The sequence below is a fragment of the Microcaecilia unicolor genome, chromosome 2 (genome assembly GCF_901765095.1).
Source record: "Microcaecilia unicolor chromosome 2, aMicUni1.1, whole genome shotgun sequence".
NCBI lineage: Eukaryota > Metazoa > Chordata > Amphibia > Gymnophiona > Siphonopidae > Microcaecilia > Microcaecilia unicolor.
The window spans coordinates 3633957-3649217 of record NC_044032.1 but is presented as its reverse complement, the minus strand read 5'-3'; the positions used below and the strand labels follow the sequence as shown (position 1 = coordinate 3649217).

Genomic DNA, 15261 nt, shown 5'->3' with positions numbered 1-15261 from the left:
TTTGTACACCATCCTGCAAAAAGTCCAGAATCGGCGAGACAGGAGCCCGCAGGGGTGTGATCTCTCTGGAAGCACACCAGACTTCAAACTGGCGCCAAATCCTGGCATAAGCCACGGAAGTGGAACACTTGCGGGCTTGCAGGAGAGTGGAAATTACTTTAATGGAATAGCCTCTGCCTCTCAATTGCGCCCTCTCAATCGCCAGGCCATAAGACCAAATCGGCCGGCGTCCTCCATGGTCACTGGACCCTGTGACAACAGGTTGGGAACCAGAGGTAACTGAAGGGGATCCTCTACGAGCATCTGTCGGAGGTCCGCATACTAAGGCCTCCTGGGCCAATCCGGGGCGACGAGAACCACTTCTCTTGGATGCAGCCGAATCCGCAGGAGCACTCGCCCTAACAAGGGCCACGGAGGAAACACATACAGTAGGCCCGGAGGCCAGGGTTGAGCCAAGGCATCCAACCCCGCCGCACGAGGATCTCTCCGTCTGCTGAAGAAGCACGGGACTTTGGCATTGGAGCTTGTCGCCGTTAGATCCATCACAGGCTTTCCCCACTTGGCACATATCTGCAGGAACACTTCGTCTGCAAGTTCCCACTCCGCTGGATCGACCTGATGCCTGCTTAGATAATCGGCTTGCATGTTGCTCTGACCTGCAAAGTGAGCTGCCGACAGAAACTGTAGATGCAGCTCGGCCCAGTGGCAAATTTGTTCGGCCTGTGCGGCTAGAGCTCTGCACTGAGTGCCGCCTTGTTGATTTATGTAGGCCACTGCTGTTGTGTTGTCCGACATCACTCTGACAGCCAATCCTTCCAGGGTCACTTGAAAGGCCAGAAGCGCCTGAAACACCACTTTCAACTCTTGGCGGTTGATGGACCACTCCGACTCCTTGGGCGTCCATAGACCCTGGGCATGCTTCCCCTTGCAATGTGCGCCCCAGCCTTTCAGACTGGCATCTATCACCACTAGGCACCAATCGGGGAGCGACAGCGGCATTCCTCGCCGCAGCATGCTGTCTGAGAGCCACCAAGATGAAGTTCAAAATCGTAAGACCATTCGTACTAATCTGGAAGTGTTGCAGACTGAAGATCTCAAAGAGAAAAGAGCCTCTAAGAGCTCTGACGCGGATCCCAATACCCCTGACACTTCTCCCCCTGTTATAGTCATGTATGCTGACCAGCGCTATGATAATAACATCCGAAATCAGGGCCCACGGCCCTACCGCCCAGACCGTAGAACTGATTACCCTGAAGAACGAGGTCGCTGCTCTCAACCTCAGAGAGGCCCCCCAAGGGGCCCGCCTGATGTCAATAGACGACCCAGGGACTACCGTTCCCGGCCTAGTCCTGACCGCTATTCTGATGTGCTGTGTTATCGCTGCCACCAGTACGGTCATTATGCTGCTGAATGCCCTCAGACGCAGCCATATAGATTTAGAAAACCGCAGGTTCATCGCGATCCTCCAGAACGACAATCATTCCCTTTGTGGAACCCAGATCAACGCCGCCCACAGTGACTAGGCGTGGTCCACACTACAGCAGGACTGGATGATCCTATGATCACCCTGCTTATCTGCGATGTTCCCGTTCCCTTTTTAATTGACACAGGCGCTTCTCGCTCTGTGCTAGCCCACGTTCCGCATAAATTACAGAAACTTCTTAAGGTTTCTCCAGATAACATTACCACCACTGGTTTTGATGGTGTCCCAACGGACACACCATTGCTTGAGCCTTTGCCCATCAAGTATGCCAATCTCCAGCTCTCGGCCCCCTTTTTGTATGCCCCACTATGCCCTGTTAATTTACTTGGACGAGATCTGTTGACACTGTTTCACTTTGAAATTCATTTTGATCCTTCCCCTAATGAAAGCATTTCACTCATGATGGCTGTCACCTCTATGGTTCAGAAACAAATAGAGATTGCACTGAATGAACTACCAGGTTTTCTTTGGGCCACACCTGAGAAACCCTATGGTGAAGTTGCAGGCCCTCCCCATCGTATTCAGCTCCTACCTGGCTGCAAAGGCCCTAAAATTGCTCAATATCCATTGAAACCAGAAGTTATTGTTGGAGCTCAAGAACAAATTGATTCCTTATTACAGCAAGGTATTATTGAAAAGTGTAATTCACCATACAATACTCCACTATTCCCTGTTCCTAAAAAGGAACCTGGTACCTTCCGTATAGTACAAGACTTACGAGCGCTAAATGACCTCACTTACGCGACATTTCCGAATGTGGAAAACCCGACTACGCTCCTCAATAGCATCTCTTTGCAGACATATCATTCCACCATTGATTTGTCTAATGCCTTCTTTTCTATCACTCTCGACCCTGTAAGCCGCCCGCTAACGGCTTTCCAGTTCAATAACACAACATATCAATGGACCCGTCTTCCCCAGGGGTTTACCGACAGCCCTACCATCTTTTCCCAAACTTTGGCAGGACACATACAGGAGTTTAAACGCGACAGGTATGTTCTGCCATCCCATACTTCCATTGTTCAATATGTGGATGACATGCTCATTACATGCCCTGACTTTGACACTTGTATCCAAGTCACCTGTGACTTTCTTGGCTTTCTTGCTACGAAAGGCTACAAAGTTAACAGGAAGAAATTAAAAGTTGCCCAAACACATGTTACCTTCCTCGGCCACCACATCGGCCCCCGTCAGAAGGGCCTAGGTCCCGATACTCTTCAACATGTTTCCTCCTTACGTATGCCCACAACTGTTTCTGATCTCAGAGGTGTCCTTGGCATGTTAAATTTTTGTCGCCTTTGGATACCCAATTATTCAGCCCGCACTCAGCCGTTTTACATGAAACTACAAGGTAAACAGAAAGTAAAACATGAAACATTACATTTTACAACTCAGGAAACAACCGATCTTATGACCCTTGTGAAAGATGTTATGCTTTCCTCGCCATTGGCAACCATTGATGTTTCTCAGGATGTGCACCTTTGGGTTGTGCATACTGAAAATACCTGGTCTTGCCTGATTACTCAAGAACATGATGACCTCGCTTGCGGTTATCTTTCAGGTACTTTTTCTCCTGTTGAAAGAGCTTTTGCTACTTGTGAGAAAGGCCTTGTTGCCGCCAGTACTGCTGTTACAAAATTATACAGCTACATTCCTCACCTTCCGGTGATTCTTCATACGTCCCATGATGTTAAATATCTGTTGGACAAACAGATTAGTCACATGACTGTCTGCCGTTTACAAAAGTATCAAGTGCTTTTGTTTAGTGTAGTGCACTCTATCCACCCATTAACCTTAACTGACCTTCAACGCCTAGATCCACTACTCACCGTAACAGAGACAGCACAGAATGCTATCTTTCCCCATGAGTGCACTACCCAATTATCTGTACCCGATTCACTCCACCTACATTCTGAAATTTTGCAGAGTGGAGAGGTTTGGTTTACACATACCCCGAGGCTGTGTCGAACCTGGCCCCCAAATATTCTAGAGACTGCGAGGGGGTCAGGTGACTTTTGGCCAAATTGACAACCCAGCCCAGAGATTGAAGTACTGAGACCACTCTGGCTGTTACATGCTGACTCTCTGCAGCAGAGTTTGCTCGAATGAGCCAGTCGTCCAGGCACGGGTGAACCTGAATACCCTCTCGCCTTAGAAAGGCAGCTACTACCACCATAACCTTCGAAAAGGTGCGGGGAGCTGTGGCAAGGCCAAAAGGCAAGGCCCGAAACTGGAAATGCTTTCCCATCACTGCAAACCTCAGAAACCTCTGGTGAGGGGGCCAAATTGGAATATGCAAGTAAGCTTCTTTCAGGTCCAGAGACGTGAGAAACTCTCCTGGCTGTACCGCCGCAATGACGGAGCGCAGGGTTTCCATGTGAAAATGCCGCACTCTCAGGGACTTGTTTAATTCTTTTAAGTCCAGAATAGGGCGAAAAGACCCTCCTTTTCGCGGCACCACAAAGTAGATGGAGTAGCGGCCGCAGCCGTGTTCGGCGGGAGGTACCGGGGACACGGCCCCTATCTGAATCAGACCTTGTAAAGTCTCCTCTACCGCCGCCCGTTTGGCGACAGAACCGCATCGGGACTCCACAAACATGTCTCTTATAGGGGCGTCAAATTCTATTCTGTAACCGTCTCTGATCAGGTCCAAGACCCACTGATCTGAGGAAATGTTGGCCCACTCCTCGGCAAAGAGGGAAAGACGTCCTCCGATGACAGGACTCGAGGAGAGGGCCGGCGCACCATCATTGAGAGGGTCGCCCCTGAACTCCAGGCCTTGAGCCAGTGGCTGTGGAACGTTTGTCCGAGCGAAAGGAGTTCCTCTGCTGAAAACGGGCACGAGAAGTGAACCCAGCAGAACGCCCCGGGCGGTACCTTCGAGCTTCACGGAAGCGAGGTCTGTAAGAGGAGTGGACCGCCGCACCCTTAGAGGAAGGCCGAGGCCTATCTTCGGGCAAGCGCTGGGTTTAGCCTCACCCAGGCCCTTCACAATTTTCTCCAACTCCTCACCAAATAGGAGAAGGCCTTGAAAGGGCAACTTCACCAACCTTTGCTTAGAGGCCATGTCCGCCGCCCAATGCCATAGCCAAAGAAGACGGCGAGCCGCCACTGCTACTGCCATGTGTTTAGCCGAAGCTCTGACAATATCATAAAGGGCGTCAGCAAGAAAGGACAAGGCCAACTCCATCCGCGGAGCCACATCTGAAAAGAGCTCCGTTCCATCACCGGGCTGTTCCACTGCCTGTTGCAACCAAGCCAGGGAGGCTCTAGCAGCATAACAACTGCATGCAGACGCCCGAATAGTGAGACCTGCAATTTCAAATGACCGTTTAAGTGCTGATTCCAGTCTACGGTCTTGAATATCCTTCAGGGCAACACCTCCTTCAACAGGGAGGGTAGTTCTCTTTGTCACAGCTGTGACTAGGGCATCCACTTTAGGCATAGCAAAGCGAGCCATATGCTCCTCACTCAGAGGGTATAATTGCCCCATAGCCCTGGAAACTTTCAAAGGTCCCTCGGGGTCAGCCCATTGAGCCGAAATAAGCTCTTGGATGGAGTCATGCAAAGGAAAGGCTCGAGCAGGCTGTTTGGTACTAGCCATCCTAGGATTCACAGAGGAGGCTGTGCCACTGGCAGGGTCCTCAATAGAGTGAGCCTGCAGGGCATCAGAAATAAGCGCTGGCAGCTCATCACGGTGGAAAATCCTCACCGCGGAGGGATCGTCCAGATCCTGAGTCACTTCTGCACCAGACTCTGGCTCCTCAGACCATGAAGGCCTGCCAGAGTCCTCCGAATCCTCGCAGCCCGACCACGGGAGGGAAAGTGGAGGTGCAGCACTCTCTGAAGGGGAATCTTCATATTCTGCCAATTATCAGGGAATAACGCCTCAGAGGGCATACCCAGGCTAGAATCCACCAGGGGGGCATTAGAAGAGGCCCATGCCGGGCTCTGTGGGAGAGCTCTTTTAAGCATGTATGCTTTATGCATTAATAAGACAAAATCAGGGGAGAAAAAACTCACCCTGGGCACCCGGATCTCTGCCGGGGCTAGTAGCTCCCATATCAGCCTCACTCTGAGGCCTCCCCCCGGGCTCAGGACTCTCTGTCTCAGCGGAGGTCGCGCCATGTGGTAAATTCAAAATGGCGCCCACTGCCAGCTCAGAGCACGAAGAATCGTCGCTCGCCATGCTCGGGCCGGCTCTAACGTCTGTACAGCACGATTTACAGAGCCCCGCTGCTGATCTGCGCATGCCACACTTGGAACAGCGCTTTACTGTCTCCGCAGCCATCGCCGAAAATGGCGGTAAAATTCAAAATGGCGGTTCGCGCCAAAATCGCCCCAATCGCGGGCCCACCCCGGAGGAGTCAGAAAACACTCTTACCTCACTGGACTGAGTATCACAGCTCCGGTCCCACAGAAAAAGGCAAGGAAAAAAACCTCTGTTCCCTTTTTTTTTAACGCTGTGAGGAAAGCAGAGGTAAATAGAACTCCGGAGGCTCAAGTGAGTGGGAAAGGCAGGGAAAGGGCGAACCTATGTGCCTGCATCCACTGTTGGTGGGGAAGGACAGGGAAAGCTAAGAAATGTGTCCACATCCACGGAAGTATGGGTAAGGCAGGGAAAGGGCAAACCTATGTGCCTTTAAAGTGAAGCTGCTATAGCCTCCAACACCCCTGCTAACAACTGGCAAAAGCACAGGAGCAACCTCCAGGCAGATTTTAGATGGAGCTCGAAGAAGCTGCAGCCACCCTGCTAGGGGAGATAGAGAATACTGAAGAGAGGCAGTGGAGCAAGCTGATATGAGGCACTGAAAAAAGTGTGCTCTCTATCTCCCTCTGCTGGTTGATGGATACAACCCATCTGTAATGGCTGCATCTGCTTGATGACCAGGAATATTGTATTTTGTCAGGTGTTGCATCTGCTCTCACTCCATGTGGGATAGAGAAGAAAGCACTCGCCTGAGTGACAGACTGCAAGTGTGTTTGCTCTTTGTACAACTTTTATTATGAAACTTACTGATACAGGTAACGGAGTTAATCCTTCTATTACTCCATTTATTCTCATATTTATACACGTTTGCAATCCAGTACCGATATCTTGTACATTGTATCTGCTGAAGATTCTGTGAAAGTTCATATCCCTCAGGGCAGCTCAAGGTCACAGATTCAGAACTTGAATAGGAACGTTGATATGGTGTAAATCGGAGTTGACTGTCCCGCCTGTTAGGAATTTCACATTTTCCTGATGAAAAGACAGAGCGTGTGAGATGCTTTAGACAATCATACAGATTAAATATCATGTCACTCTGATATGCTATGAAAGCAGCTCTGTTATACAGCTCCTCCAGCAGAAGATGCATTTTACATTCACATGAGTCAGTTTAATGTCACTGTTTGTTGCAGAAATCCTACTGTGCACTGCCCCACCCTCCTGTTACTACTTACACTCTAGAATCAACTCAACTCTTCTAAATATGTGTCAGAGATCTGATAGCACCTGCAGCTGCATTTTATTTTAACATTAAAGCTTTCATTATTGTATAGTATAAGGTGTTGCGTCTGCTCTCACTCCATGCGGGACAGAAGGGAAAGCACTTGTCTGAGTGACCAGACTGCAGGTGCACCTTTTTTTATGAAACTTACCGATACATGTAACAGAGGTATTCCATGCATTACTCAAGTTATCTCTCTGTCTTTTACACCATATTTGTTGAATGTTCTGTGAAAGTTCATATCCCTCAAAGCAGCTCACGGTCACAGATTCAGAACTTCCATAGAAACGTTTATTTGGTGTAAATTGGAGGCGACTGTCCCAGTTAGGAATTTCACATTTTCCTGTTGAAAAGATAGAGTGTGTGAGATGCTTTAGACAATCATACAGATTAAATATTATGTCACCCTGAAATGCTATGAAGGAAGAAGATGCATTTTACATTCACATCAGTCACTTTAATGCAATGCTTCCCTAACTTTTTTCCATGTGATCCAGATGATAAAGCCAATCATTACTCAATAAGCAGCTGATTTCTTGTTTTTTTATAACGATTCAGTAACGTATAAATATATAAATCTATATTTATTAATTATATGATGTACGTACCATGCATGAAACACACAAGCTTGCAAACACACAAATTCACTTTTTCAGATTTTCCCACAGTATACCGTTTTAAGTATAGTGTTGCTTAAACAGCCAGTATAAGCCATCCCCAAGGAGAAGCTTTACCAGTAGACTCTCAGTTCTTAAGCAAATCTTCTTTATTGTAGTACTCAGAATAAACAAAGACAATCCAACATTCAGTTCAGTTGCTTCAAAGAGAATTGTTGCTTTCTGCACATAGAGTCTGTATCTAGCCACCCCAGAGGCAAGGAGATGGCCAGAAACTCAGCCCAGCTGAGAGGGAAAGCTGTAACCCTCAAAGGGAATAAGGGGGAGTAACTCTGGGAAATAAATGGGGAATGACGTAGGGAAATGGAATTACAGTAGATTAAGGAGGGATCAGTCCCCCAGAACAGCTGCTGATCACCAAGGCATGCAAGGAAGACTGGGCTCTCTCACACAGCAGCAACAGGTGCAAAGAGGGAGGGCTGGCCCTAGCTCAGAGTTAACAGCTAATAGGGAACATAAGAACATTACAGTAGCCACACTGGGTCAGACCAATGGTCCATCTAGCCCAGTATTCTGTTTCCAACAGTGGCCAAGCCACATCACAAGTACCTGGCAGAAACCCAAATCATGGCAACATTCCATGCTACCAATCCCAGGCCAAGCAGTTGCTTCCCTATGTCTGTCTCAATAGCAGACTATGGACCTTTCCTCCAGTAACTTGTCCAAACCTTTTTTAAACCCAGATTCTCTAACCGCTCTTACTACATCCTCCGGCAAAGAGTTCCAGAGCTTAACTATTCGTTGAGTGAAAACATTTTTCCTCTTATTTGTTTTAAAAGTATTTCCATGTAACTTCCTTGAGTGCCCCCTAGTCTTTGTACATTTGGAACAAGTAAAAAATTGATTTACTTCTACTCATTCTACACCACTCAGGATTTTGTAGACCTCAATCATATCTCCTGTTATTCGTCTTTTTTCCAAGCTGAAGAGCCCTAACCTCTTTAGCCTTTCCTCATATGAGAGGAGTTCCATTCCCTTGATCATTTTGGTCGCTCTTCTTTGAACTTTTTCTAATTCCACTATATCTTTTTTGAGATATGACGACCAGAACTGAATGCAATACTCAAGGTGAGGTCGCACCATGGAGCTATACAGAGGCATTAAAGTATTTTCAGTCTTATTCACCATCCCTTTTCTTTCTTTTTTTTTAACAATATCTTTATTGATTCAGGAACAGGAACATCACAGAAATTAAATCATACATAGAAGCAACAAAAACAGGAGGATACATCAAGCAGTTATCCAATATAACATCAAAACAGTAACCCCCTGTCCCCGAACATTTTATAGAAACTAATAAAAATTGAGAAAAATAACAAATAACCCCCCTCATTCCCACCCTACACCATCATACTCAGAGTCAAACATGCCCTTTCAAGTCAAAAGTTGATTAACAAAAAACAGTGTCCTGCTCTCCATCTTCTAGCTCTGCATATAGAGTAGCATATCTGGCGCAGATGTCCCTAAATTGGAGTTTCCTCAGAGAGGTGCACTGCCTAAGTTGTACCTGAATCCACCCGGCAATTTCGCGCATGTAAATGTGCCACAACTTAATAGCGGGAGGCCCAGTTTCCACCCATGAGTGTAAAATGCAGTTTCCTTGAGCCCCTAAGGAAGTGGGGACTCAAGGAAGTGCAATGCCAATTTGTCATGTTGGCCCTGCTACTCATTAGAAATTGCATGAATGGATGAAGACCTCAGTCTGGTTTTTCTAAATGAGACATGGATCCACGATAAGCAAGACCCTATTGTTCTGGATCTAGGTCCACCAGGAAACATAATCCTACACTGAACCAGAAAAGGGAAAAGAGGTAGGGGAATCGCATTGATCTACAGATCCTTTCTAACGGTGGAAGCCATAGCGGAATCTATAATACCGCAAATAGAAATCACCTCTTTTAAAATCAAGGACCAAACTTTACACAATCAACTGTGCTGCATCCTTTTCTACAAACCTCTAGGAAATTGTAAAGTGACATAAACAAACTTAATGGACTTCATCTCAAATACATGTGTTACCAACCCAAATACCAGAAAACAGACAGCTCCAAAGAACGGGACAAATTCCTTCAACTATGGGACTTCCAGCAACCACCAGTGACCACAACCCATGTTAAAAGCCATGTCATTGACCTACTAGCCTATTGACTCTTACAAGGCAATAACTTCAAAATACAGAACCCAAGATGGACAGAAACCTCCTGGTTTGATCACTTTAAGGTAAACATGACCGTCTTTTGTAAAGAACACAAAACTCACCCAATATAAGCACAACTGCCATACAAATCACGAGGAAAGATTGACGCAATCAAATTCTGCACGGCCATATACGAAGATCAATGGCCACCAATGACTAACACAGAAGAATTCCTAACAGAATGGGACGAATGAAGCACCAAAGACCAGCCTATTTCTGAATGCCAGCTTCAGACTTTCCTCATCTTACCTACAGCACTTCCTAATAAAATGTCCATTGCCCTTTTTTTAGTCTCTCTTACCCTTTTCCTTTTTCTTCTAACTCTCGGAGGCGTAGCGAAGGCGGGACTTAGGCATGCCTAACACATGGACGCCTAACACATAATGAGAAAAAAAAGGGCGTCCCTGACGAGCATTTGGACGACTTTACTTGGTCCATTTTTTTTCACGACTAAGCCTCGAAAAGGTGTCCAAACTGACCACATGATCACCGGAGGGGATCGGAGATGACCTCCCCTTACTCCCCCAGTGGTCACCAACCCCCTCCCACCCAAAAAAAAAAATTAAAAAAAACATTTTTTCCAGCCTCTATGCCAGCCTCAAATGTCATACCCAGCACCATCATAGCAGTATACAGGTCCCTGGAGCAGTATTTAGTGGGTGCAGTGCACTTCAGGTAGGCAGACCCAGGCCCATCCCCCCCTACCTGTTACACTTGAGGTGGTAAATGAGAGCCCTCCAAAACCTACCTGAAACCCACTGTACCCACATGTAGGTGCCCCCCCTTCATCCCTAAGGGCTATGGTAGTGGTTTACAGTTGTGGGGAGTGGGTTTTGGGGGGATCAGCACCCAAAGTAAGGGAACTATGCACCTGGGAGCAATTTGTGAACTCCACTGCAGTGCCCCCTAGGGTGCCCAGTTGGTGTCCTGGCATATGAAGGGGACCAGTGCACTACGAATGCTGGCTCCTCCCACGACCAAATGCCTTGGATTTGGTCATTTTTGAGATGAGCGTCCTTGGTTTCCATTATCGGTGAAAACCGAGGTCGCCCATCTCTAAGGTCAACCACCTCAACATTTAGGTCGACCATCTCTTAGATCGACCTAAATGTGAAGATTTGGGCGTCCCCGACCATACTATTGAAACGTAAGATGGACGCCGATCTGTTTTCAATAATACGGGATGCCCCGCTCCTTCATGGCACCGTCCTTAAAGATGGTCATCCCCGTTCGATTATCCCCCTCCACGTGTGGGATGCTTTAGACAATCATAAAGATTAAATATCATGTCACTCTGATATGCTATGAAAGCAGCTCTGTTATACAGCTCCTCCAGTAAAAGAGGCATTTTACATTCACATGAATGAATTTTACATTCATTGTTTGTGGCAGAAATCCTGTTCTGTACTGCCCCAGCCACTCTACTACTACTACTACTTAACATTTCTAGAGCGCTACTAGGGTTACGCAGTGCTTGAAACTTGCACTGTGTCTGGTCCTTCCACTAGAATCAACTCAACTCTTCTAAATATGTGTCAGAGATCTGACAGCACCTGCAGCTGCATTTTATCATAACACTAGTAAAAAAGGCCCGTTTCTGACACAAATGAAACGGGCGCTAGCAAGGTTTTCCTCGGAGTGTGTATGTTTGGGAGAGTGTATGTGAGAGTGACTGTTTGAGAGTTAGAGTGAAAGTGTGAGTCCAATCCATGCTCCTCTGTCACCTGGCCCCTCCATTCATCCCTATCCAGCAATTCCGCTCTCTCCCTGAGGCCTGCCCTGCAATCCATATGCATCCATGGCCATCTGTCCCCTCCATTCATCCCTATCCAGCAATTCCCCTCTCCCTGAGTCCTGCCCTTCCAATCCATGCCCATCCATGCTCCTTTGTCACCTGGCCCCTCCATTCATCCCTATCCAGCAATACCCCTCTCTCCCTGAGGCCTGCCCTGCAATCCATATCCATCCATGCCCATCTGTCCCCTCCATTCATCCCTATCCAGCAATTCCCCTCTCTCCCTGAGGCCTGCCCTGCAATCCATATCCATCCATGCCCATCTGTCCCCTCTATTCATTCCTATCCAGCAATTTCCCTCTCTCCCTGAGTCCTGCCCTCCCAATCCATGCCCATCCATGCTCCTCTGTCCCCTGCCCCCTCCATTCATCCCTTTCCAGCAATTTCCCTCTCTCCCTGAGCCCTGCCCTCCCAATCCATGCCCATCCATGCTCCTCTGTCCCCTGCCGCCTCCATTCATCCTTTTCCAGCAAGTCCCCTCTCTCCCTTCCATGACCCCCCCTCGCATCCATGCTCCTCTCTCTCCCATGTGCCAGCCTGGCCCGCCCTCTTCTTCCCCCCCCCCCTTCGCATCCATGCTGTCGTTTCTTCCCTGCCCTCCCGCTCCCATTGTTGTACTTTACTGGCCACCCTCTTCTCTCCCCCCAACATGCGTGTTTTTGTTTTTTTCTTGTTTTTAAATTTACCTCCGTGGCGGTTCCGGCAGCGAAGCGTCGGGGAAGGAGGCGGTGCTCCCGACGTGTAGGTTTCCCTTCGCTGTGTTCCGCCTTCTTTTGACGTCATCCTTGACGTCAGAAGAAGGCGGAACACATGGAAGGGAAGGCTAGACGTCGGGAGCGCCGCCTCCTTCCCTGATGCTTCGCTGCCGAGCGATGCGATTGGTTGAGTGTCATTGCTCCGCCCTCGACGTCATCACGTTTGACGCGTGGGCGGGGCAGACACAATGCGATCTCACCCCCTTCACTTTGCTAAGAGAGGCTTCATTAGAACATTGGAGGTGCGTTTTATATAGAGAGATTAAAGCTTTCATTATTGTATAGTATAAGGTGTTGCATCTGCTCTCACTCCATGTGGGACAGAAGGGAAAGCACTTGTCTGAGTGACCAGACTGCAGATGCATCTTTTCTTATGAAACTTACCGATACAGGTAACAGAGGTATTCCATGCATTACTCAAGTTATCTCTATGTCTTTCACACCATATTTGTTGAATGTTCTGTGAAAGTTCATATCCCTCAGGGCAGCTCATGGTCACAGATTCAGAACTTGCATAGAAACGTTTATTTGGTGTAAATTGGAGGCAACTGTCCCAGTTAGGAATTTCACATTTTCCTGTTGAAAAGACAGAGCTTGTGAGATGCTTTAGACAATTATTATCAGGCTTATTTTCGAAAGAGAAGGACGCCCATCTTTCGACACAAATCGGAAGATGGGCGTCCTTCTCACAGAGTCGCCCAAATCGGTATAATGGAAAGTCGATTTTGGGCGTCCTCAACTGCTTTCCGTCGCGGGGATGACGAAAGTTCACGGGGGCGTGTCAGAGGCGTAGCGAAGGTGGAACTTGGGCGTGCCTAACACGTGGATGCCCTCGACCCATAATGGGAAAAAAAGGGCGTCCCTGACGAGCATTTGGACGACTTTATTTGGTCCTGTTTTTCTTACGACCAAGACACAAAAAGGTGCCCGAACTGACCAGATGACCACCGGAGAGAATCGGGGATGACCTCCCCTTACTCCCCCAGTGGTCACTAACCCCCTCCCCATAGGCGGTCGGTGGCCCAACTGTTTGGGGAGGCTAAAGGGGGTGGAGTTAGGGATGGGGCCAGGGGTGGAGCTTAAATCCATAACTGTCTGATAACACACAGAAAAAAAATAAATAAAAATAAAAGTCACAATACTTTTATTAAATTTAGATATTAAATATGTATCATATGTCAAAGAATAAAGTGATTGCTCAAAGCATATACTAACCATAATCGCTCAACTGCAAAACACTATGCACATCATTGTGGAAAAACACACTCAGAACTTTACTGTACCAAAAATATTACACTGGGCAGAACCTAATACACCATTAGGGGCTTATAGCCCATTTAGTTATGTTTAAACAAAAGAGATCTGCATTAAAAAAATATTTATTTTTATTTTGACCTATAAAACCACTTGTCCCTGAAACATGCCTAAAAACAGAATAATCCAGTTGTGTATCTAAAATACTAATTCCTACAAATGAGATGACATTAAAATGTGATTCCATGTGCCCCAGCTTTAGCCTTGTTACCATCAACAATCAAGAACAACCTGGATGCAGCAGCTCAAAAGTTTGTTTGTTTTGTTTGGGCTGAAGGCAGTGAGGATGTCATGCTGGGGAAACACATTAACCAAATTGGCTTCCTTGTTTACTTACTGGGCTACAAAGGCTCATTTTCAAAGCACTTAGCCTCCCAAAGTTCCATAGAAACCTATGGAACTTAGCCTCCCAAAGTGCTTTGAAAATATGCCTCAAAGGCTCACTTCCACTCGTTTTGGGAGTCTTGCATCTTTCTCCCTGTTTCTTCTGCTGCCTGCTGTCTCCCCGGTCGTCATTTTTACTGCACTGAAGAGTTCTGCCTCGGCACCGGCAATTTAGAGACTCAGAGTCAGCCTTCTGCCAGCGTCGGGGCTTCGTCCAGGACTCTAACGTAACTCTTCCTCTCTTCTGCAGAGCTGGGAGGGAGTGAGACATGCCTGAAGAGAAAGCCCCGATGCTGGCAGAAGGCTGACTCTCAATTGCCGGTGCCGAGGCAGAACTCTTCAGTGCAGTAAAAATGACGAAGGAGACGGCGGGCAGCAGAAGAAACACAAGATGGGCTGGGGAGGCTTACAGGCTCATTTTCAAAGCACTTAGCCTCCCAAAGTTCCATAGAAACCTATGGAACTTAGCCTCCCAAAGTGCTTTGAAAATATGCCTAGCCTCCCCAAGCCTCTTATACGGGGCGCCTATGCCCCTCCCACCCTCAAAAAACATCTTTAAAAATATTTTTTGCCAGTCTCAAATGTCATACTTAGCTCCATGACAGCAGTATACAGGTCCCTGGAGCAGTTTTAGTGGGTGTAGTGCAATTCAGACAAGCGGACCCAGGCCCATCCCCCCCTACCTGTTACATTTGTGGTGGTAAATGTGAGCCCTCCAAAACCCACGAGAAACCCACTGTACCCACATCTAGGTGCCCCCTTCACCCGTAAGTGCTATGGTAGTCATGTACAGTTGTGGGGAGTGGGTTTGGGGGGGTTTGGGGGGGCTCAGTATGCAAGATAAGGGAGCTATGTACCTGGGAGCAATTTCTGAAGTCCACTGCAGTGCCCCCTAGGGTGCCCGGTTGGCGTCCTGGCATATCAGGGGGACCAGTGCACTACGAATGCTGGCTCCTCCCATGACCAAAGGGCTTGCATTTGGTCGTTTCTGAGATGGGCTCCTTGGTTTTCATTATCGGCGAAAATCAGAAACGACCAAGTCTGGGGACGACCATCTCTAAGGACGACCTAAATTTCAAGATTTGGGCGTCCCCGACCGTATTATCAAAACGGAAGATGGACATCCATCTTGTTTCGATAATACGGGTTTCCCCGCCCTTCCGT

General features: G+C 47.7%; 1 protein-coding gene across 1 annotated transcript in view; it reads right to left on the bottom strand.

The window, feature by feature from the left end:
* Positions 1-15261, bottom strand: part of LOC115462755 (receptor-type tyrosine-protein phosphatase kappa-like) — a 230236-nt gene that overhangs the window by 159014 nt on the left and 55961 nt on the right. Inside the window, exons 2-4 of the mRNA XM_030192735.1 lie at positions 12784-12975; positions 7127-7318; positions 6501-6725 (exon numbers count right to left, since the gene is read on the bottom strand). Coding sequence (XP_030048595.1) covers positions 6501-6725; positions 7127-7318; positions 12784-12975 — 609 coding nt within the window. The remainder of the gene's footprint in view (positions 1-6500; positions 6726-7126; positions 7319-12783; positions 12976-15261) is intronic.